At 42.6% G+C, this 25424-nt stretch overlaps 1 protein-coding gene and 1 long non-coding RNA gene across 15 annotated transcripts in view; one reads left to right on the top strand and one right to left on the bottom strand.

Moving 5' to 3' along the window:
• The window catches only part of LOC138747632 (tax1-binding protein 1 homolog B-like), a 60670-nt gene that overhangs the window by 13766 nt on the left and 21480 nt on the right, over positions 1-25424 (top strand). For 11 of the 14 annotated variants that reach the window (XM_069907049.1, XM_069907042.1, XM_069907041.1 and 8 more), the window contains 5 exons: positions 2282-2466; positions 11216-11374; positions 13564-13713; positions 22078-22247; positions 25330-25399. In XM_069907049.1, coding sequence (XP_069763150.1) covers positions 2282-2466; positions 11216-11374; positions 13564-13713; positions 22078-22247; positions 25330-25399 — 734 coding nt within the window. The remainder of the gene's footprint in view (positions 1-2281; positions 2467-11215; positions 11375-13563; positions 13714-22077; positions 22248-25329; positions 25400-25424) is intronic. The other 3 variants (XM_069907048.1, XM_069907039.1, XM_069907040.1) reach the window with 3 other exon arrangements.
• On the bottom strand, positions 9361-21048 carry LOC138747635 (uncharacterized). The gene is made up of 3 exons (XR_011347590.1): positions 20870-21048; positions 15580-15663; positions 9361-9588 (listed from the first exon to the last, which is right to left on the bottom strand). It is a non-coding gene; the product is annotated as an uncharacterized lncRNA (long non-coding RNA).

Here is a 25424-nt window from a genome sequence, read left to right as displayed (position 1 = left end):
TCTGTGTTCAGTGATTTCATGTTGCTCTATCCCTGTGGTTCTCAACCTTTTTCTTTCCACTCATACCACTTTAAGTAATCCTTATCCCATCGGTGCTCTGTGATAAGTAAGGGATGGCTTAAGGTGGTTTGTGAGTGGAAGGGAAGGTTGAGAATCACTGCTCTAGACCCACTTGTTACTGAAATATTTTGAGAAAAATTGTCATTGGCCCATTTTCTTTGGAGTTAGGAAACCGTGCACATAACGAGTCAATGAGGTACGATTAAAACAGTGGTTTTCGAACTTTTTCTTTCCACCCACATACCTACCTTAAGCAATCCCTTACTAATCACCGAGCACTGATGGCATTGGGAATAAAGTGGCATGTGAGTGGAAAGAAAAAAGTTGAGAACCACTGTCTATCCAACATGCGAGCAGGCTTGCCAATAATCAGAGGAAGTATTTAAAAGGAAGTGGTTCAGGAACTCTTCCTGACACAGTTAAAACAATTCATGTGCAAGGACTTTGAATCAGCAGTTCCTGGATTTTTTAAAAAAAATCTGATCCATAAATTAATTGGCAGTCTGGGGGTCATCTCTTTTAACATTTAAATTTAGACATGCATCGCAGTAACAGGCCCTTCTAGCCCATGAGCCCATCCAGCCCAATTAAGCTACAACCCCGTACTTTTTGAAGGGTGGGAGGATACTGGAGCAACCCACGCAGACATGGGAGACTGTACCACTGGATGCAAAACTGTGTAGCTGGCTGTGTAATAGCATTGGGTTAACCACTGTGCAAATCATTGTTAAATACCCCCCAATGAGAAGTAGGTACTGGACTGAAAGGAACTATTAATACCATGCAGTGTTAATGAATGATGTTGCACAGTTGCATAATTTTAACTTCAAGTAACTATTCAGATTTCTTGTCAGAGAACATACATGACATCACATACACCCTGAGATTCTTCATCCTGCAGGTGAGGCAGAATTCCCACTTACTGGTAGTGCAGAAAGACTGTACACAGCGTATACATGTAAACAAATAAAGAACTGTAAATAGATAATATAAACAAACTGCAATACAGAGAGAATTTTTTAAAAAACAATAAAGTAAAGAAGTAAGTGTATTTAAATGAGTGATTGAGGAGTCTGATGGTGGAGGGGTAGCAGCTGTTCCTGAACCTGGTGGTTCGAATCTTGTGGCACCTCGACCTCTTTCCTGATGGCAGCAGTGAGAACAGAGCCTGTGCTTGATGGTGTGCACCCAATGGCCATGTTCCCTGTAGATGTTCTCGATAGTGGGGAGGGTTTTGCCTGTGATGTCCTGGGCTGTGTCCAATACTTTTTGGAGGGCTTTACGCTCAGGGGTATTGGTGTTCCCCCATACCAGACAATGATGCAGCTGATCAGCACACTTTCCACCACACATCTGTAGAAGATTGCCAGGGTTTCTGGTATCATACCAAACCTCCGCAAAGTCCTGAGGAAGTGGAGGCACTGACGTGTTTTCTTCACAATGCCATTGGTGTGTTGGGTCCAGGAAATATTCTCCAAGATAGTGACTCCCAAGAACTTAAATCTGCTCACCCTCTCCACCTCTGATCCCCCAATGATCACTGGATCGTACACCTCTGGCTTTCCTGAAGTCAACAATCAGCTCCTTAGTTTTGGTGACATTGTGGGCAAGGTTGTTGTTGGTGCACCATTCAGCCAAGTTTTCAATCTCCCTCCTGCATGCTGACTCATCACCTTTATACAACCCACTACCGTGGTATCGTTGGCAAATTTAGATGACGTTATTGTTGTATCGAGCCACACAGTTGTAGATGTAAAGTGAGTAGAAGGCTAAGAATGTAGCCCTGTGGTGCTCCGGTACTGATGGAGATTGTGGAGGAGATGTTCTTACCAATCTTCACTGATTGTGGTCTGGAGGTGAAATGCAGGATCCAGTTACACAGTGGGGTGTTCATTCCCAGGTCTTGGAGTTTGCTGATCAATTTTGAGGGGATGATGGTGTTAAATGATGAACTGTAATTGCCTTACACACTGAAAAATATTTTTTCATTGATGTAACACTGGAATTTTAAAAAAGGAACTACAAATAAATTAACATTCTGTCGACAATTACATTGGGATACAATATTCTTGAATTATAAAAATGAATGGGAAAATTAATTAAGTACTTTCATTGTAAAGTTAAAATGATTGGAAAGAGATAGGATTTGGTTTTCGTCCTTTTTTTGAAAAAGAATTTAATGAATCTTTGAAAAGCAAAATCTTTTATAATCATGAAAAAGTGTGTTGCGTTCCAGCTTATTACCTTCCAAAGGATGATAATGACTTTTACCAGTTCTGCTACGTCACTCAGAAGGGAGAGATTCGTGGGGCAAGCACGCCGTTTGGGTTCAGACTAGCTGGCTGCAGCACACCTGATCAGCTGGAAAATGACTATAGCCAAGAGATGCTCATCATCACCACACAAGTGAGTTATTTCTTTCAAACAATACCCAAGGTTTCTCAGTTCTCCTCTGAAGCAAGAGAAATCTGAGAGCTGCTTGACACAGCTATTGTGTTCAGAATGGAATTGACAGTTCAAAGAGAATCAAGGCTGGATGTGTGTTAGTACAGTCTTTATTTGCGCATAGGGGAATTCATAAAAGTGCACACTCACATGGACATACCCAGCAATAATACACAAATAACTACACATCGAGTGCAAGTAATTAACTGCTAAACAATTTCAACTCCCAATTGTGAAACAAGGGTTAAACCTACAGTGCCCACCACCCACAAGCTTGGTATACTGCATAACTAAACAAACCTGGTCTCCAGTGTTTTTTTTAAAAATATTTTATTTATAATTTTTCCAAACTTGTGATTAAATTCATCATATTAATACAAAAAAAACAAATAACAATCTTGGGCTACATATGTGATGATATATAACCCCTCACCCAAAAGACTCGCCTCCCCCCAAATCAATCCACCCTCAGAATAATCAATATAAGAATAAAATATAGTTATATAGAAGGAAAGAAGAATCTTTCAGGATTGCACAGAGGAATATCTTCCAACATACCTAACCAAAATCTTTTGATACATTTTGGAGAAGATTTCTCGTCAGTTCTGATCTAATGTTTGGGTATATGGGCACCAAATTTGTAAAAACACAGCATTTTTATTTCTTAAATTATATGTAATTTTTTTCTACAACTTTGAATTTCTACATTCCATCATGCCATACTCAAATGGGTATCTGATTTCCAAGTAACTGCAATACATTTTCTTGTCACTGCTAATGCATTTTTAACAAACTCTCATTGATATATTGACAATTTTAATTTAGGCCTTGTTCCTTCAATATTTCCTAATAAAAAAACAAATATGGATTTTGTGGAAATACATTGCCTATAATTTGTTAATTCCAAGCAAAAACAGGACCAAACTGAATGTAAAATAAAAAGTTCCTATTTCTTCATCACATCAAAAACATTGATCTGATGTCTGATTTCAACCTATTAAAGTTTTGTGGTACAAGATATAACTGATGAAGGAAATTATATTGAACTAATCTATATCTTGCATTAATAGTATTAGCCATACAATCTCTACAAAGATCTGCCCATCTTCGCTCATCAAATGTGACATTTAAATCCATTTCCCACCTCTGTCTAGATTAATGAACTCCATACTTAGGAGTTCCTGATTGTAGTAAAGAATATATTACAGAAGTACATTTCTTAACAGTTCCTCTTCTAAAAAGAATTTCTATTTCACTATTGGCAGGTAGCAACATGGTTGGTCCTGACCTATCTCTCAAATATGCTCTCAGCTGAAAGTAACAAAATAAAGTATTTACTTTTCAATTGTCATTAATTGACCTCTTTCATAACAATCTTCAACATTTATAATCCCTTGTAAATCACACATAGGCTACAAGGGCCAATCACAGGTGAACATATCCAACCCTTGATTGGCAGGTGAGGTCACTTCTGATCTCTTGCCTGCTGGAGAGATCACATGACCCCCAATACATTCCACCCCTCAGAAACACCACGCCTTGCCAATCCATTTACAAGCTCTTACCCCGTGGTCGTATTTACTTTACACACAGCCTATACCCATTATTAGCCTGCGAACTTCCCCCAGCCCCACAGGGCCATCAGCTACCCATGGGGTATTTTGTTCAAGGGACTGGTCCCTGGCTCATTTAATTTGTTCACTGACTCTAATGTGTGTGGTATTCCCTGACTGGCCCTGAATGCAAATGCAGCAGTTCTTACTGACAACATCACTGCTACCACCTTTGCCTGTAAGCAGGTAGTCCAAGGCCATCCTGATTCCTCCTTATGCCAAAGTGCCACAGCCATTCATCTGAATGCTCCTTCAGATTTACAAGCATATGGAGGCACACATCCCAGATAGCAGCCACCATACCGTCACATGGGTAGCCAGGGCAGCCATGCATCCAGGGCGCATCATTTAGCCCCGGAAGCACCCACCTTTGCTGGGCTGTCACCTGTGGACCCTCCCTTGCCTGGATACTATTCCTGATCGCACTCCCACTAATTGATCAGACCAGTGCTGGTTGTATCACCAGCACAAATGTTTCCCAGACCCGCTCACCCACTGGGGACTTAGTCTAAGAGTCGGGATTTTGTATTGGCCGGATTGTGCACAGGGAAAGACCTGCCCTTGAGCCACCCACCCAATTGAGGGTCACTGGATGTGTGGCGAAGTTGGTTGGTGATCATTACCTCCAGGCCTTTCCCAACACAAAAATATCAAAACCTGCGGAAGTGGACAGTTTTCAGTGTCGGCAGGGATTAGTATGCTTGGCAGGCAGTCCTTCGGCAACACATAATTTGTTGGCTCTGTCAGTGTTTTCTTCAGCCATTCATAGTCCCTTACGACCACCTCTCAGTGCCACCATCACTGCTTCCACACCCACAGATGAGTCATCCTGTGAATGAGGTAAACTCAGTTTCTCTGTGTGTGTGTTGGCAAATCTGTCCTGTTTCCCCCGGTAATGCCACCCATTGCATATCTCCCAGTCTGCGTGCACGTGCTACAAACAGCTCAGTGAAGGCGGACACACACGCACACACAACAGGAAACCCACCCACATGATATTTAGTATTGTGCAAAAACAGCACAACTGCACAGGTCCAATCAAAACTCCTTGAACCCTGCTCACAGCACCAAATGTTGTATTCAAAATAGATTCGACAGGTTCAAAGAGAATTAAAGCTGAGCATATGTTAGTATTCAACTACAGTTTTTATTTGCACAGAGGGGAATTCACAAAAGGGTATACAGTCACAGATCCATACACAGGAATAATACACAAATAACTGCTGAACAATCTCAACTCCCAATTATGAAACAAAGGTTAAACCTAGTGTCCACCACATCCAGGCACAGTATATAGAGTACACAAATAAATGAGGGTCAAACTTACCGATCCCACCACCCACAGGCACGATACTCCAGGTAACTAAACAAGTACATGATCCTGGTCTCCAGTGTTGCCACAGCTTGGGATCTGGTACAGACCTTTTGCTGTCGGTCCTCCGGAGCTGCTCATGGCCCGCAGCTTGGAACTCAACAAGGGTCTTCAAAGAACCGCAAAAGATAGAGAGGCTCCACATGCTGGGCTTTTTCAGTGTAGGTCCTCTGCGAGGACCAATCATGCATCAGCCTCACCAGTGGGCAGATCTAACCATTGATTGGTACATGGGCGGGCCAATCATACATCAGCCTCTCAGGTGGGCAATCTAATCATAGATTGACAGGTGACGATCTCTTGTCTGCTGATGAGGTCAAATGACCCTCCTATTACACAGGCACAGAAGGATAATCTCACCACTGTGTTGGGTACATTCATAAAAGTATCACTTTCAAAATCTATTTTTGCAAGTACTGCAAAGCTTTGAAGTCTCTTCATTCTTGCCAATCAGGTGTTATCATTGGTAGGTTTCATCACTCCTTAATTGTCTTCATCATTTGCTCTGGTTTCACCCTCCTATGACCCAATTGTTGGAATTTTATAAATTCCATAAACTACAAAGCTGTCGCACTCTCTTTAAAACTTTTACATTTGATTGAGCTTTAGGTCACTTAATATTGCCTGTGTGGCTTGATTTCGGAACTATGTGAACCATCTTGTATAGGAAGAGCAAAAACCTGTTCAACCTGGCCTACATTTTGTTTGATACACTTTCAATTAAAAGTTATTATTATGGACAGCTTTCAGGAATACAAGCAGAATTCATAGCATGCTTGTACAGTAAAACCCCTGTTATATGGAATTCAAGCAATTGGCAAAAAAAATGCTAAAAATAAATAGGTTAAAAATTCAAAAGTTTAAAATGCCCCCCCCCCACCCCCCACCAGGTGCAGTTAGTTCGTCTATCATGCAATCTCAAGCAAACATTAAATCACTTATATGGCATCTCCCAATCCCCATAGGTGCCGGATACCGAGACTTTTGTGGTATTATTAAGGATACTTTTCATGTGGACGTCATCACATCAGGATGCAACCAGGACTAGAGGGCTTGAATTGCAGGAAGAAATTAAATAAGCAAATCTTTGCTTATTTCTTGAAGAAGGACTCAGGCCTGAAGCATCGGCAATATATTTTTGTCTCCTATGGATGCTGAAAGACCGGCTGAGTTTCTCCAGCATTTTGGTGTATTTTTACTACAATCATGGTGTCTGCAGACCTTCATGTTTCACTTCATTCCCTAGAGCAGCCATTCTCAACTGGTGCTGTACAAGAGCCCCCCCCCCCCCCACCAAATGGGGTCTACAGCACATTTTGCAGGGGGGGGAGCATGGACTGAAATCATAAAATTTCTCATGTTTTTTATGTAGTTGGTAGGAGAGGAGTTCGGAAGAAACCAACTAAACTTAACAGTTTCACAGGGAACAGAATCCATAAACTTTGAGCAAAATCATAAAGGGGCCATAGCCAAAAAAAGTTGAGAATAGCTGCCCTAGACTGTAGGAGACTGAGTAGTGGCCTTGTAAACATTTGATCAAATCATGAGAGGAACAGATGAAGTGAATGCTCCCAGTCTTTTTTTCCCCATGATAGATTATTCTAGAACTAGAGGGCATAGGTTTAAGATGAGAGGGAAGAGATTTAAGAGCGATCTGAGAGGCAACTCTTCACAAGAGGGTGGTCCATATCCAGAATAGGATCTGGTTGGGTTGTTCCTTTTCTATCAACATAGACATGATGGACTGAATGGCCAATTCTCCATCGGTGTTCTGATTTTCTTTTATATTGTTACATCAAGTACGATGCTGTCTTTGAATCTGGTGGTGTGTGATCTCACACTCCTAAATCTTTTCCCAATTGCAGGAGGAAGGAAGAACTGTGGCTGGGGTGGGATGTCTTTTAATCTATAGATGGATTTAATGGAGGGGAACGGGGTTTGTGTGATGGTCAGACTGCAATCACAACCCTACGCAGATTCTTGTGATCTACCAGGATGCTTTCGATGGTGCATCTTTAGAAGTGCTGATGGACATGTGACATGTTGAACTTCATCAGGCTTGGCCATCACATTGATGTGGGTGGACCTGGGTGGGTCACTTAGGCTGTTTATCCCAAAGAAAATAAAGATTTATTACAAGAACTATATGACAATAAGACTGGACAAGACAGGGTTAATACTGGAATCTTCCATAAAGCAGGGAACTGATTTTAGTGGAAATTTGGTCAGTGATCTAATTGGTATCAGGAGTTGGCTATGACAGCACTAAATAATTCCAATATCAATGAACTGTGAAATGCCTGTGTTTCAGCTGCTGCAACTCCCAGCAGTGATTAAAATTGCATTGGTCTTCATGTTGAGATTGATATAGTTCATTTTTACACAAACCTCCTGCAAGCACTGCTGAAGTTTGGTAGATGGATTTTAAGAGCTAGGGTCTTATATTTTCCAAAAATTAGTTTGGCTTTCTCAGTGTGACTGTTAGATGGGGTTGTACTTTTATCTGGGATTCAAAGTTGCAAATGTTTTAAATCAGTAATGCTCATAAAAGAGAGCTGTGGTCTGGTTTTCCTTTATCTGTGACCCGGAATATTCTTTCTATTGCCATATGTTATTGCTGACAGTGCTGTTCCTCAAGTTTTTTTTTCTCTTGCGCCAATCCAAAAAAAAAGACCTGGGAATGCTGGAATGTTATTGGGAGGCATTCCCATCTGTAATTTACATACTACAAGGAAAACAGTGCCTTTAAAATGGGATGAAATGGAACTATTAGCCCTGGCGATCCCTCAGAAAAGCAAGCAGGCAACAGACTCTAGTAAGAATTTGGAAAGCTGGGGTGCACATGGAAACAAAAAAAAACCAAGAGCTGGTGTAGGTTACATAAGACAGCCCCACCATTCAATATGGCTGACCTGACCCAGAATTCATTGCCTTTTTCTTTGCCAGTTCATATCAGCTCTCCATTTCTTCAAATTTATTTCAAAAACACATAGATGTCCTCAATAAATACCTCCATTGATCTACTCCATATCCATCCAGGGTAAAGAATTGCAGGGATTACCACCCTCTTAGAAAGTTTGAATGCCAATCATCTTTAAGTCATACCCCTTAATCTTGTCTAGGACTCCACCACTGTGGAAATATCTCGACTTTTCCTTATTCCTCCTAAGGATTATGTGCATAAAGGATGTTCCCCCCCCCACCCTGGAGCACCAGAGACCTTGCAGAGGTATACAAGAACATAAGTTGCATAGTCAGTCTTTTTAATTCCCTGGAGCAAGGGAGTCTAAAACAAGAAGGAATTAATTTAAACAAGGTGCAAGAGGAAAGATTTAAAAAGAATCTGAGGGGCACCTTTTCTACACAGTGTGGTAGGTATGTGGAATGAGCTGCCAGAGGAAGTGTTAGAGGTGAGTACAATTACAACATTTAGAAGAAAGTTACATAGCTAGGAAACATTGAGAGCGAAATAGGCCAATCCTGGAGAATTGAGACTTGCTTAGGTAGACAACTTGATTGGCAGGAACAAGAGTGGTGAAAGGGCCTGTTTCCAAGCTGTAATACTCTGACTTTGTTTCATTTGGATCAACCCTCATTCTTCTAAACTCCAAAAAAGCATACTTCTAATATCCGTAGCTACTCTTGACAGATTAATAAGGTTTGAGTTTAGATTCATGTCCCATCTCTACAACATCCTAGAAAAAAAGGATTAGAGAGGAGGTTGTTTGGCCCATCTTTGATCTTCAAGATGAAATAATGTTTAAGTTAATTGGACTTCTTGGTTCTTGGGCTGCAGCCCAGTTTCTCTTCAAGGTATGTTTTATTTAAATGCTACAAGGGTTTCAGTCTTTACCATTTTTTTTCAAGCAGGAAGTTCCAGAGTCTTAGCTTGGGTTAAAACATTTTGCATGAGAGTAGTTCTCAGGTCAGGCAAAGAAGTTGTTGTATTTAACAGGAAATTATTGAGTAACTTAAAAGCAATGAGAACTGGCTTACATACAAGGTAAATGAAGCAGCTACACAAGATATTAATAAAATGGGTTTCCTTTCATTTTATGTTCGGTAACTTGTTCTCTTGTGATTCTCTACGCGTAATTACTGGAAACAAAATAAGCAATCATTAGTTGAGTGTCGGCATTAAACAATTCCACAAACCAACAATAAAAGCAATGAAGTGGTTTAATAGAATAGTCCTATGATTATGGGTAACTACATTTGCAGGTTCTTTGGAGTGTTTGAATGAAACTGCACATTTATCATGTTCTCCAGCAAACCTCCTATCAGGAAAGAATGTTAAAATAAATGCATGAACTTCAGGCTGTTCATATTAAATTAAGTTTCAGTGGCTTCCATCTGTGGGATGACTTATGATAGACTACAGCATCTTATCATCACACAAAAGGAGCCTATTGAGCCAATTGGGTTCATGTTAGCGCAAAGCAGACCCATCATCCCCAACACACCCTTCTCTCTTATACACCCATCAACATTCCTTTTTCCTTGGTGGAAACTCACATGATCATGGTGACCAGATGCAAAGTCCACCCAGACAGTACCTCTCTCTCAATGTCAATAAGACAAAGGGTTGACTATTTGACTTCAGGAGAGGGATCAATGTCCACAGTCCTGTTCTCATTAATAGTGTAGAACTCAAAAGATAAAACCAAAAGAGTTGAGTTCTTTGGAATAGATATCTTCAATCGTCTGCCTGGAACAAACACATTGATTGATGCAATGGTCAACAAATTGCATCAAAGCCTCCATTTTCTCAGAAGACCAAGGAAGTTTAGCCTGTCTCCCTTGTTCCTCAACATCTTCTACATATGTACTTTTAAAAGCATATTTGTTGGATGCATCACACATGGTAAGGTTGATGCTCTGCTCAAGATCTGAAGAAGCTACAGAAGATGGTGCATCTCAGAACATAACACAAATTCCGTTGCTCCATGGACCATCTACTGCTGGAACATACTGAAGGACCCATCACACCCTGAAGGTGCTCTTCCTCTTCCCATTAGGGAAAAGGCATAAGAGGATTAACAGTTCCTTACCCACAGCCATAAGGATCCAGAATGAACCCCATAACAGTGCCGTCATGCTTCCATTGGTAACTAATCTTCATTTCCATTGTAATCCTATGCTATAAATTGAGCTTTTTACTCGACTGCATGAATGTTAGAAATGACATTTTTGTCTGCTTACAGAAGAATCCTGACTGACAAACCTCAACCTGAGATTAGGTTCCTGGTGCTGTCAGGCAACAGTGCCCATTGATGCCCCACCAGACTGATAAAGGGAAGAGTCAGTGATGAAGAGAGGATGTAGGAACTGACCATTTGCACTTGAATAGCTGACTAAAGTATCTGCTAAGATGCAAAACTGCTTTGAAACACTTTAACAAGTATAGATTCTTTCAGGAGAGGGGTTTGAAAGAACTGAAAGCAATGATGGATATGTGGTATCACATCCATTTAGTTTTGAGAGGCACTGTTTGGACTTTTAGTGTCATAAAATCCATCTCCAAATTCTTTCATAATTTCTAGATATCAATTTTTTCCAAATTTTGCTTTTGGAATAGTGCCATTCTCCAATCACCAGGATGATTTGTTCTGGTAGCTGCAATTTTTGCAGAGTGAAGCAAAGATGTTTTTGTTAACCATGGTTTACATGTTTCCCAAATGTGTCTAATGTTCTCTCTTACTTTCTAAAATCTCTTTGCAATCAGGAGAAACTGGAAGAATCAGAAAAAGAAAAAGATGAGTTGAAGGTGAACAATTTGAAGTTAAGTGAGGAAAACACAACGTTGAAGGAAAAAATCAAACAGCTTGAAACCCAAACAGCAAAAGAAAAAGAGGAATATTCTGTAACATTGGAGATGAATAAGGTATGTTCAGATTCTAAATGGGTGTGCAATCAGCAGCCTTGGCTCCTGACCTTGTCTGAATTTCTCCCTTTAATATCTTTCCTGTTAATTCTGTTAAGTTGGCTTCCAAGAATAATTATTTTTGTGTTCTATGTGTTTGTTTCTTGAAGTCACTGACTGTTAATAATATGTGCAATGCTTATTATGACTGTAAAATTATTTGGGAGCTTCTCACAGGCTTGTGGGGTTAGTAGCTGAGAGCATTATTGGGGCATTAAGGGAAACTGAAAAGCTGATGAGAAATTATTCCCTTGCTTAGGAAGTCTAGGGTAGGAGGGAGGGATATGTCAAAGAATTAGGACTTAGTCTTTTAGGGAGGAAAGGAAAAGCAAAGAAATCCAGATGCTGACATTTTGAAATACAAAACAATTAAAAATGCTCCTTCAGGTCCGGTAACACCTGTGGAGTGAGCAACAAAGTGAATATTTCAGGCTGGTGACCTTTCAGGAATGAAGTTGGAAAACACTTAGACACAAATGGAGAATGAAATTTGAAGCTGTCTTTCACGAGCACCTATTGATTCTGGGTTTACTGTTAATTCAAATCGGATGGATTTTGGTTAGCCAGAACTGTTCTGGGAAATGGAGCTGGGTCACAGGTTGGCCTTAATCACAGTGAATGCTGGATCAGGCTCAAGTTGCTCAATATTCTGTATGATTAACCACCAGGATCTATGCTTAAGTAGAGCTTTGCTCAACTGTAAAAAAAAAATTAAATTTGACTGACATAAGCCTGAGATTTTGTGCTTTTCTACATATTGGGTTGGAACTCGACACACAAAGTTGTGTTTGTCAGGCTGGGGCTAGGTAGCTAAGCTGTAAATAAAGCATTGTACCTTTCTTAACAAAGAGCTGAACCATCAAGGACATAATGGTTTTCAAACCTGACACAAACCAATCTCACAGTGTTTGGATGGTCCCTTTAGATAGTCAGAAGTCAACAAATAAAAGACCTGCTTGGCCTACCTATCATTGTGACCACTGGATGCTACAGCCTTTTTTTCTAAAAAATAAACTTTATTCATGATAAATGATTTACAAAAAGGAAAGCCGTTCAAAGTCTTTTCACATTCTTAATGTTATATCCATACATTTGCATCAGTGTACATTGTGACATTTGTTCTCTGTTCGCCTTGGTAGATGTGACTCTTCCTCACCACACCACTAGTTGCATAGCCAATGTAGGGACAATATAGGGATCTACTCAATACTATCCGACACTGAATTATCGGGATTAGGGGTTCCACATTTTTAAAAATGCATACAAGGCTATAACTTTTTGTATTGTGCTGGGTGAATAAATGAAGTATCCAGAGTGAGTCAGCAGGTCCGTCTCCAAACTCTCTCTACATACCTTGCTCAACCATTATCAGATAGAGATTGGGTTACCCCTTAGAAGAAGAGTTCTATTCAGCCTACAAGGGTGAACCCATTTTTCCAATTGCCTGTTACTTTGGTCTTTCTTGTACTTCTCCAGCTCTGGCCTCTTTCCACCATTCCAATGAAGAATGAAACAAGTCCTCTTCCCCCCACCCTCCTCTGGTATCACCAAAACTTTGAGAAATGTTACAAGGTTTGTCCTTGTAGTCCCAAAATTCAGCAGAACGTGGCATCTTCCAGTCATTGGAAAATAGATTGCACAATGTTTTTGCAAACAATATTTTTTAATTAACTTTTCCCACTGATGGATGTCCATCATAAAAAGGCCAGAATGTTTGATACGTCTCCCTCATTCTGGTGATAATCAATTTTGTCTCTTCACATTTTCTTTTTTAAAATAAATGAAAATCATATTTAGAAATGAAATGCATGGAGTTTAACCATTATGATGAAAAGGCAAATGGTCTTTAGGTTCAAATCTCCTTTATAATAATGCTCCTTTATAATAATTTTGATGAATGATCAACAAGCCTGAAACAAACTTTTGCACATTTTGTGCTCTATTCCCGATATTTTCCTGATCGTTAGTCTGTGTAATTCTCGGTGTTGGCATGATTACTTCTTTCTCTCCATCACACACCCTCCCTAACCCAAACAACTTGCTTTGCTAGAGACAATAGGAAATAAAGGAGAACTTCTTCAGGGTAGGCATCCCTCGAAGAAATTTCACCGAGTGAAGATTTAACTTGCTTTGTTACTTGTCCACAATAGAAAGAGTCAATGGGACTGGACAAACAACTGTTGGAGCTGAAGATAAAAAGTGAATTAGAAATGAAAGCCCAGAATGAAAAGTTGGAGCAGCTCAGAAAGGACCTGATTGAAAAAGAAGCAGCGTGTTTAAACGTGCAGAAAGAAAACCAGGTAAATTTAGAATGTACTGGATAAAAGTGACACTTTTACACTCTATCGAATCTGTTCACTTGCCTCTGAATTGTTCGTCAAGCTTGGTATTTACATATGAAAAGACAATGCTGGAGAGACTCAGCATGTCAAATGGTGTACTTTATCTTTGGCTTGGCTTCGCGGACGAAGATTTATGGAGGGGGTAAAAAGTCCACGTCAGCTGCAGGCTCGTTTGTGGCTGACCAGTCCGATGCGGGACAGGCAGACACGATTGCAGCGGTTGCAAGGGAAAATTGGTTGGTTGGGGTTGGGTGTTGGGTTTTTCCTCCTTTGCCTTTTGTCAGTGAGGTGGGCTCTGCGGTCTTCTTCAAAGGAGGTTGCTGCCCGCCAAACTGTGAGGCGCCAAGATGCACGGTTTGAGGCGTTATCAGCCCACTGGCGGTGGTCAATGTGGCAGGCACCAAGAGATTTCTTTAGGCAGTCCTTGTACCTTTTCTTTGGTGCACCTCTGTCACGGTGGCCAGTGGAGAGCTCGCCATATAATACGATCTTGGGAAGGCGATGGATACATAATCAACTTTTCGGGCTTGATTTCAAATATAGGAGGTATAACTGGGTAGTGTGGGGATGGGAAACACTGAGGTTGGAGGCGTTGGAGGGAGATGACCGGAGGTGATGAGGTTAGAGATGGTACTTGAGACAGTGGCTTGGGCTCAAGCCTGAAATGTTGGTTCTGCATCTTTATCTTTGCTATATAAAGTGCACTGTTTGATCTGCTGAGTTTCTCCAGCATTGTGTTTTTACTTTAATCAACAAACTTTCATGTTTTACTCTTGCTATTTACAAATTCTTGTAAATATCAGAACCAAGTTTATTGCCACGAATATGTCGTGAAATTTGTTTTGTGGTAGCAACATGGTGCAGAACAAGGTGCAAAATTGCTATAAAATTGCAATTACGTAAATGTAAGATTTTTTAGAAAAAAATAAGTTGTACAAAAAATGAAATGGGGTCGTGACATAGGTTCATTGTCCATTCAGAAACTTGATGGTGGGGATTGTTAGGTCTGCTTTGTTCATGAATGAGTGAGACAAACACCAGGCTGAGTCGAAATCAGGGTTCTTTGTTCTTTATTACCGGATTGTAACACTTGCGACCAACCGTGTTAGTCGGAGAATGCATTCTGCCGTTATCAGCAAAATGGTGATTTTTTTATACCCTTGGATATGTGCTTAGAACATCATCATATCATTACTTGTCCAATGACTAAAACTGTTGCTATCCTTTCCCTGCTAGCTTCCTGCCTCTCAATCCATCAATGTCTCTCTTATCTTGTAAGTACAAGGATGCATTCACATCTTGTTACAGCCCTGCACATTCCCATCTCATGATGTTTTACCTAACAGGATTCATTGAAGGATCACTACACGATTGCTCTTTGCCTATTGTGTGCTGATCTCAAATCAGTACATTGTGTAATAAGCAAGTTATTGAAACTGAAAATGCTGGAAATAGTATGTCAGGCCACATCTGTGTGAAGAGAAGCAGAATCAGATGAAAAATTTTTCTGGACACAACTAAAAAGGAGACAAAAGAAACTTGTAAAGCTGCAGATGTCTTTGTTAGGGTGAACCAAGAGTGACCGTGGGGTTCAGCTGTAAACGAGGTTATCTGGTCAATAAGTGGATGGGAGCAGTTAGAGAGTGAGAATGTAGACAAAAGGGCCTACACAAAAGAACATGGGAGTTGCAAAATGCAGAGCTAGAATTCATGACCATTACTTCAGGCTGAACATGCCTTCCACTCCCAGAGTCAAAGGGAAAAAAATAATAAGATGAGCTAATATTACAAATGGATGACCAATATAGACCAAAAACGAGTTACCTGTAGTTGCAGAATTCAGTGTCGAGTCTAGAAAGCTACAAAGCGCCTGGATGGAAAATGATGGAAAAATCTCTGCGTCAGACTCTGTGTGTGGAAAGAGAAACAGTCAACTTTTCAGGTTGGATACTCTTTATCACCTCGCAGCTTTATATACAGGCACTCCCCAGGTTAAAAACTAAGTCTGTCTTTAGTCAAATGTTTATCTTGGTATTGTAGTGCTATCGATTAACCATATTAGACTGGAAGTAGTGATTAATAGGCTTTAATCATCATAAATTATCAGAACGTCTCACATGTTGCTGGCCTGGTTCCAAGGCAGGTACTGAGGGAAGGGTTTGGGCGTAACAACCTTTATGGGGATTTTGAGAGGAAGAGCACAGGTACAGTGGTGGGCCAGCCCATACAGTACATTCATACAAACAGTGCTAACAGCTATACAGTGGTTCCACCACATTACCCCATTTAAAACCGCATCCAGCAGGATGAGGTGGTTCAATGTCCATTACAGGTTCATCCTGTCCGGCGTCTCATCTGTCATTGTGACCATCGCATTGCCGGCTGTGGCTCAGCTCCTAGCTCCTGGATGGTGTTTTACATGACAGGCTGGGTCTCCGGTGGCTGAGGTGGAGGAGGGGGGGTGTTAATGGGACCGTGTAGTTATTCAGTCTGTGGTTGGGGCTTGGTGTCGGGTGCAATTAGTGGGGCCAGATGACAAATTATGTTACCGGGGGGTGGGGGGGTACTAATTGGTCCCATTAGTCATGCGCCAGGTCCCGGATGAAAACTGTGCCTTGCCACCCATCCTGGTACTCCATGTAAGTGTACTGGGGGTTCGCATGGAGAAGGTGGACCTTCTCAACCAGTGGGTTAGTCTTGTGTTTCCTGGTGTGCCTCAAGAGCAGAACGGGCCCAGGGGTCGTCAGCCAGGACAGTAGTGTGGTTCCCAATGCCGAATTCCTGGGGAAGGAAAACAGCCTTTCATGTGGGGTAGCATTAGAAGCAGTGCAGAGGAGGGACCTGGTAGTGTGGAGGATCCCTTGCCACTGGGGAAACAGGCAGGCCTTTTGACCTGAGGGCTAGGAGGATTGCCTTCCAAACTGTGGCATTCTCCCTTTCTACCTGGCTGTTTCCTCGGGTTATATCTTGTGGTCCTGCTCATAACTGTGCCCTTGACAAGCAGGTACTGGCACAACTCACTCATAAACAAGGATCCCCAGTCACTATGGATATAGCAGGGGTATCAGAACAGAGTGAAAAGGTTGAGTAGTGACTTTATGACTGTGGCCATGGTCATGTCTGGGCAGGGGATGGCAAATGGGAAATGTGAGTATTCATCGATGATATTGAGAAAGTATACATTCCAGTTGGTGGAGGAGAGGGGGCCCTTGAAGTCCATAGTCAGGTGTTCGAAAGGACTGTTGGCTTTAATCTGGTGAGTTTTCTCTGGCCGGTAGAATTGGGGTTTGCATTTTGCACAGGCCAGGCAGCTCAGGGTCAGTTCCCTGATGTTCTCAACCAAGTAAGGGAGGTTGCGAGCTCTAATGAAGTGTTAGAGCCTGGTAACCCTGGGGTGGCAGGGGCTGCTGTGGAGGGCTTGGAGGTGGTCCAACTGTGTGTTGGCGCATGTCCCTCAGGACAGGGCATCAGGGGCTTGTTGAGCTTCCCGGACCAGAACAAGATGTCAATTGTACGTGAATAGCTAAGTTCTCCACCTCAGGATCTTCTTGTTTTTAATTTTTTTCCCCCGCATTTTGTTATTGAACATAAAAGCGACTGCACGTTGGTCAGTCAAGCAGGGTGAATGGTTTGTCTGCTAGGTAGTGCCTCCAGTGGTGCACAGCTTCCACTATGGCCTGAACCACCTCCTCAACGGGTGAGTGCCTTAGTTTGGGGCCCTGGAGGGTATGGGAAAAAAAATGCCATGGGCCTGCCCGCCTGGTTGAATGTGGCGGCCAGGGAAAAGTCGGACGCATCACCCTCCACCTGGAACAGGATGGATGAATCCACAGTGTGCAATCACTGCCCTGGCGATGTCACCCTTGATGCATGTGAATACCACTTGGGCTTCTGCCATCAGGGGAAGGTGGATTTTTTACCAGAGGGTGGGCTTTGTCTGCATAATTAGGGACCCACTTGGCGTAATAGGAAAAGAACCCCAAGCACCTTCTCAGGGCCATGAGGCTGTGGGACAGTGGGAGTTCTTGCAGGGGGTGCTTATGGTCAGGATCGGGCCCAATGACACTATTCTCCACCATGCAACCAAGGATAGCCAGGCATGAAGTGCTGAACACACATTTCTTCTGGTTATACGTGAGATTGAGACTTTTGGCCATCTGGAGAAAATTTTGTAGGTTACCGTCATGGCCCTGCTGGTCATGGCTGCAGATGGTCACGATGTCTGGATAGGGAAATGTGACCTTTAGCCTGTATTCATCCATTATTCAGTCCAACTCCCTCTGGAAGACTGAGACCCTATTGGTGACCCTGAAGGGGATCCGGAGGACGTGATAGTAGAGGTGGCCGTCTGCCTCGAATTTAATGTATGGGGTGTCCTTCAGGTGGATCGGGAGTTGGTGCTATGCCAACTTAAGCTCGATAGTTGAGAAGACCCGGTACTGGGCACTCTTGGCGATGCGGGGGAGGGGGTAGGAATCCAGTTGGGTAAATCGGTTTATGGTCTGATTGTAGTCTATAACTATGCAGTGTTTCTCCCTGCTCTTAATCACTATCACCTGTATCTTCCAGGTGCTAGGATCTATCAGCCAGAAATCATTTAACTTCTGCTTTAATGAAGGCTCTAGCCCTGGGGCTGTATCACCTACTCTTGGTGGTTACAGGCTTGTGGACGGGGATGAGGTTCCCAAACAGGGGCACTGGTGGGACCTGGAGGGTGGACAGGCCACAGGTCGTATTCAGAAGAGAGGGAAGGTGGTTTAAAAAATTGATAGCTGCGGACTGTGGGTTTTTTTTGGGGTGGGGGGAGAGTTGTGGGGAATGTCATATTCTATTTGAACACTCTTGAGTTGGTACTGGAAGTCCAGTCCCAGTGTGACTGGTGCACGGAGCTGTGGCATAATAAGGGGTTTAAAGTTCTTGTACTTAGTGCCACGCACAGTCAATGTCCCGGTGCAGCTGCCGTGCATCTCAGTCGAGTAGGATTTGGAGGCCAGAATGAATTTGCACTTAGCTGGAGTCACTGTGCCCACATATATGAAGCTCTCCATGCTCCCGGTATCAAATAGACAGTTTGTGACGTGACCGTTTACGTCAATGTTCATCATGGCACTGGCTTGCTGATGTGAGCTGTCGTGGTCCAGGGTGATCGAGGCCATCGTCTGGTTGCTGTCTGATTCACTGCTGTAGTACTGGTTTGGAAGCACCCCTCAAGATGGCTGCCCCCATACCACACACGCTGTGCTGCTCCTCACTATCCCCATGGAACCGCCGAGCCGTTTTCAGTGGCGCTGGAAGTGACAAGATCCAAGATGGCGATAGCTGCCAGCCACATATGGATGGCACTGCTGGAGGAAAGTTGGGACCGACATACCTTCCCGTAGTGTCTTCCTGCAGGTGGAACATGTTGCGTTTCAGGCCAGATAGCTCTTACGAGGATGTTTAGCATGGCCACAGAAGTAGCATCTCGGGTGCTCGATGGCGGTGACCTGGGATCCCATGACTCATGGTGGTGGTGTCCATGCTCCCTACATGGTGGCTGCGTTTCCAGAAGAGAAGACCTCAGCATTTATCTGAGCTGTCTTGAGCCATTTGGCCGGGTCTACTGCTTCCTGCAAGTTTCGATTGTCCTTTTCCAGGAGTCTCTGTCAGATGTGATCAGACTTGAATCTAGCTACACATGTGTCTCCTATCAGTTCTTCTAAGTGGATAGCAGCAGAGACATCTCTGCATGTATTCGTCCACCTACTCGCTAGGCGCTTGTCTATAACTGCCCAGAAGGTACCTGGCATCGGTGACGTTCATTGGGGTTCAATACTGTCTCTGCAAGAGCTCCGTAGCGGCTGAGTAAGTATTGCAGTCTCTGATCATTTGAAAAATGCGGTGGCTGAACTGTGTGAAGAGTAGGTCCCATTTAATTTCCTCACTCTGCACATCGTTGTGTCTCATGAATGCGTTGAGGCAATGCAGCCATTGATCGAATTTGATGGAAGCCTCTGGGTCTTTAGTGTTGGTGTCCAAATATCCGCCCGTATTGCCTTGTCCATGGAATGCAATTTATGGTTAAATTGTAACGCTATCGATTAACCTCATTAGACTGGAAGTAGTGATTAATAGGCTTTGATCACCATAAATTATCAGCATGTCTCGCGTGTTGCTGGCTTGGTTCCAAGGCAGGTACTGAGGAAGGGGTTTGGTCATTGCAGCCTTTATGGGGATTCTGAGGGGAGGAGTTACAGGGACGGGCAAGCCCATACAGTACATTCATACAGACAGTGCTAACAGCTATACCGCCACAAGTATATAGTATATCTTCTTTCTTTCTTTGGCTTGGCTTCGCGGACGAAGATTTATGGAGGGGGTAAAAAGTCCACGTCAGCTGCAGGCTCGTTTGTGGCTGACCAGTCCGATGCGGGACAGGCAGACACGATTGCAGCGGTTGCAAGGGAAAATTGGTTGGTTGGGGTTGGGTGTTGGGTTTTTCCTCCTTTGCCTTTTGTCAGTGAGGTGGGCTCTGCAGTCTTCTTCAAAGGAGGCTGCTGCCCGCCAAACTGTGAGGCGCCAAGATGCACGGTTTGAGGCGTTATCAGCCCACTGCCGGTGGTCAATGTGGCAGGCACCAAGAGATTTCTTTAGGCAGTCCTTGTACCTTTTCTTTGGTGCACCTCTGTCACGGTGGCCAGTGGAGAGCTCGCCATATAATACGATCTTGGGAAGGCGATGGTCCTCCATTCTGGAGACGTGACCCATCCAGCGCAGCTGGATCTTCAGCAGCGTGGACTCGATGCTGTCGACCTCTGCCATCTCGAGTACCTCGACGTTAGGGGTGTGAGCGCTCCAATGGATGTTGAGGATGGAGCGGAGACAACGCTGGTGGAAGCGTTCTAGGAGCCGTAGGTGGTGCTGGTAGAGGACCCATGATTCGGAGCCGAACAGGAGTGTGGGTATGACAACGGCTCTGTATACGCTTATCTTTATATGCATATAAAGCACTTCCCAATACATTAAAACATCTTAAACATAAAAATACAGTACATAATAATGCAGTACATAATACGGTACTGTTTGCAATAATAAAAGTAACTACATAAGATCATGATTAAAAGTTAACACTTACAGGAGAAGATGATGGAGAGATTGCTACCCTCCTCCCTCCTTGATATTGCAATTGGACTTTAAGGCTGGGGTGCCATTTGGCGTTGGCCCCACACTGAGCGTTGACGGTTCCAGAGGCATCGTGATGGCGCACCCTGCTGTTGCTGCTTCTCCCCCACCCCCCTCCACCGGGCTGCTCTTCTCCTCACCCGCTTGCGTTTTGCCCAGTCTGCGGATGCGTGTCACCGGCCGCCTGTCAATCGATCTTTCTCCAGCTTCTGACTCCTGGTGAGCACCACTGAAAAATTACTCTAAACAATATACTACATTGCTACAGTGTAACATTGCTATATCTCTGGCAGCGGGCCAATAGAAAGCGAGTGCCACTCGAACTGGAAGTAGATTTCATTCTTCCAATCGGCTTGTCGGTTCATAACTACGGGTTGTTTGTAATTGGATATTTTCAACCTGGGGACTGCCTGTACTATTCCACAACTTGATTTTTTGGAATGTGTCAATCATCGATCTGTAATTTAAAAATATAAACTACTTTAAGAACAGTAGGTCAATCAGCATCTGGAGGCAAAGGGATGGTCAAGGTTTCGGGTCTGCTGACTTCCAGCAGTTTACCTTTTGTTCTAGATACCAGCATTTTCAGTTTCTCTCTCTTATCTGTAATATCCCTGCTTTTTTTTTCCCCTTTTTCTTTTCTCTCTGGGAGTGGAGGACAATACTACTTCATAGATTGAAGCTGAATCAGAATGTCTGCAAGCCATCATCGCTGGGGCCTCATTTCTGAGAGGGGGGCTGGACAAAATGGCGACCGTCTTCTTAACGGTAGACAAAGTTGAAGAATTTCATGTAGTATTACGTGACAATAATGGAACCTTTGCCATATCAGTTCACACACATCCTGTCTCTCAAGAAAATTAGTATCAGAATCTTTATTCTTATCTCATACTCTTCCTTGGCCTTCACCCAAACTGAACAAACCTCTCTAGCTGTTTGTCCAGAGGCTTGGTTTAGGTACACAGAAGTAACTTTGAGTGAGCAAATATTCATTTTTAAAGGATGTGGCTATTAATTGCTAGCCCTCCATTTATTGCCCATCGCACATTGTCCTATGATGGTGGAAACAAGCTAGGTTTTTGAACCACTGATTCAACAATTAGGTGAGAATCTAAGGATTTAGAGCAATGACTGAGGAAGGAAATGCCATTTGTTTAACAGATTTACTCTTTTCGTTACAAGAACCTGCTGGCAAAGATGGAGTCATCACAGGCCTCTGTTGAGCAGCTGAAGCAGAAGAATGAAAAAGCTGTGGAGAAATTAATACGTCTTCAGCAAGAAAGCAAGCAGCTCAGAACAGAAATCAGTGCAAAGGAGACAGAGTTGGCAAGGTAAAGCAGGAACGATTCCATTGTTTGAGCAGCTTCCACAACATTAAGACGACCTGAAGCACTTTCAGCAAAGGAGCTGCTGTCATAATGTTGGGAAGCATTTGCATGTAGGAAGATTCCCCAGAGAGACAAATTGCTTGAATGATAGACATTGGAGGTTGTGCCTCTGCTCTCTCTGGTTGCTGTAGAGGTCTCATCAAGCAGGAAGGTCTGCACTCCCTCGGCACTCCACTGGGCATGTGCATCGACATTGTACTCTGGTTTCAACTGGAGTTCACTTAAAACCATAAGCTTCTGACTGGGGTGATAGTTGTATTTTTGAGTTACAGTAGATGCCTGTGGTGTAGATATCTTGAAATCCATCCTCAGTCATTTGGGCTGAGCATTTGAAGCATTGGCGGGCTCCCAGGTTCAGTTATGTTAATATTTTAGCCGTCAAGTAGAATGGATCCCATTATATTGTGTGCACATGATTGCCTTTGGGGTGAATTTCTGCTGAATGTTAAAAGTGAATTCAGTATTGTTAATGAGGTGTTAGAAAGAGAAGCTCATTGGCAGCCATCAATGAGATCACACCTGCTACACAACTGTGATTTTCCCCCCGTAATCCAGAAATGAATCCAACTCTTCCCATTGGTCGATGATATGGGACACTGGGGTATCTGAGGAGATGTACAGTAGAATAGTTGTTACATTCCAGTACCCAGAGTCACAGGTTTACATCTGTGGAAGTTAAGGAATTTAAATTCAATTACATGGAGTCCCTGGGTTACACAAGGGTCCTGTTCCTGGCAATTGTCTATCAACAATTTTTTTCCTTCCTCTCGAAACAAGTCAGAAATAAACAATTTCACTGAGGGTTGATTATCATGAACATTTACAGAATATATTGTTTTCCCCTGTGGGGTTGCAAAGGTACAGAAACAGAATATCCCATATCCAATGGCTAACTTTGGTGGCCTGAAATTATTGATGGATCTTGTATGATGATGAAGATTTTACAAGTGTCAATAGGAAACTTCCTTTGTCATTTTTCTTTTAAGTGGTTTCTATGAATCAGCAGCTGTGTTCTTAAAAACTTTCTGCAGGGAGGTTGCAAGTAAATGGACGTTTTTTTTGAAGTGTGGTTTACTTTTGAATTATCTAGCTGCTATACTTTCCCAAAACTCATGAAGATATTTTCATATCTATAAACTAGCTTTTCTATCTTTTAAAAATGTTACAAAATTTATGGGAGAATTACCTTAAACACAAATTTCCATAAATCAGGTCTTGTGTAACCTGTGGAATCCTTGAAATTAGATTTAGAAGTGGGAACAATAATCATCCAACTGATTATGATATAAACCCATCTGGTTCATTAATGCTTGGCAGGGAGGGAAATCTGCCATTCTTATCAGATCTGACCCATATGGAGCTGCAGTTGCATCCTAATGCAGTTAATTTTAACTGCTTCCCTTGTACATGGCATAAAGGATTATCTTGCAACATGAAATGAGGCTGATTAGCCCATTGAGTCTTTGTGGGCTCTCAGATCAGTCCCATCAGTCCTCTTCCCCCCTCATATTTCCCTGTAACACATTTTCTTTCATGTGCCCATCAATGCCCCCCGATCTTGCACCAGTTTCCTACTATAAGGGTAACGTGCAGAAGCTAATTAACCTACCACCAGCATCACTTTGGAATGTGAGGGGAATATAGAGTATTTGGGGGAAGCCCACATGTCACATTCCAGGGAGAATGTGCAGATTCCATTAAGATAACACACCAGGTCAGGGTGTAACTCACATCCAGGACCTGTGAGGTAACCGTACTTCCTGAAGTATCACTCTGATGCCTAATTTTTGACATCTGTGGTCGAGCTTGCAAGACCCTATTATTGCATTTTTTTTTTTTATAAAAGTTATTGATCACTTCTCACTGCTGACCAAAAGGATTGTGGGCATACTGTCAGGTGACAAAGGAAGACAGGAGTCCTTCCTTAGACTGTATCATGAGGAATCCCTTCAGGCATTGCTGGGGCTTGGGAGACTATATGATCAGATCCCAGGACTTTTTTTGAATGCTTGAGTCTCGTATAGCCAAGACTGTACCAAAGTCACCTAGGATGTAAACCATGAAGTGTCACATGGCCTGTTTGAATGTATTGTGACAGAATATTGATGTTTTGGGGAAATAAATTGGGGTGGGTTTTTAGTGTAGGTCACATACAAACACTTTAAAACAGATTTTATTTAAACTACTGGAGCTTTGCTCATGCTAGACATATCGGGGCCAACAACCTTTGGAGAAGCTTTGGAGAGTGCCCAAGAGACTTCATTAATGGATTGTTGTTTACAAAAAGGCAACAGATGAAAGAACTTGTTGGAGCCGCATTCTATCTGGAGTGGAACTTGCTGTTCTAGGAGGGTCATGTGGTTTTGCAAGTAGAGAGAGAGAGAGAGGTTGTGAGTGCTCAGTTCAGCCTGGTCAAAGCCCTTGTGGTTCATGCAATAAGAGAGTACTGGCTGTCTAATGTTTCACTTGAAATAGGGGAAACAAAAAGGCACTCTGTGGTGACTGAAAGAAAGAGGTTATCATCTGGAGAACCCTGAAGGGGGCAAGTTTCGTCAGCAAGACACTGGAGTGGCTGATTAAAAAGGAATCAGTTGTGGATGTCCTGGAACAACAAATCTCTCTCTGAAAACCGACAAGAACCTTCCTGAGCACCAAAGCCTCGTGAACTTTATAAATGTTAAATTCTGTGCAGTGTAAGATTTGCCTGCAACCAGTGAATTTGGAGAAATGAGAAGTGAGATTGGATTGTGAATCAAATAACTTTTCTGAACTTACACACACATTACATACATGTGCACTTAAAATTAGAAGGGGGTTAAGTTAGGTTAGTTAAGTCAATAGTGATGTTAAAGTGTTCATGTTTAAAGATAATTAAAAACAACTTTTGTTTAAGTAACCATTTGTCTTGGTGAATATCTATTGCTGCTGGGTTTTGGAGTCCTCTGGGCTCGTAACAGTATTCAATTCACTCATGATGTGCGAATATATTTTGATTTTTATGTACTTCTGACATTTTGATTTTAAGTCTGACAGAAATAAAGAATAAGACTGCGAATGAGTTGAGCGCTGCACAGGAGAGCCTGGAACTAGTGCAGGTAAGGCATTGGGTTTTGTTAAGTT

The sequence above is a fragment of the Narcine bancroftii genome, chromosome 12 (assembly GCF_036971445.1).
Source record: "Narcine bancroftii isolate sNarBan1 chromosome 12, sNarBan1.hap1, whole genome shotgun sequence".
In the NCBI taxonomy this organism is placed as follows: Eukaryota; Metazoa; Chordata; class Chondrichthyes; order Torpediniformes; family Narcinidae; genus Narcine; species Narcine bancroftii.
The sequence above is the reverse complement of the archived record's forward strand: the minus strand, read 5'-3'. Positions and strand labels throughout refer to the sequence as shown.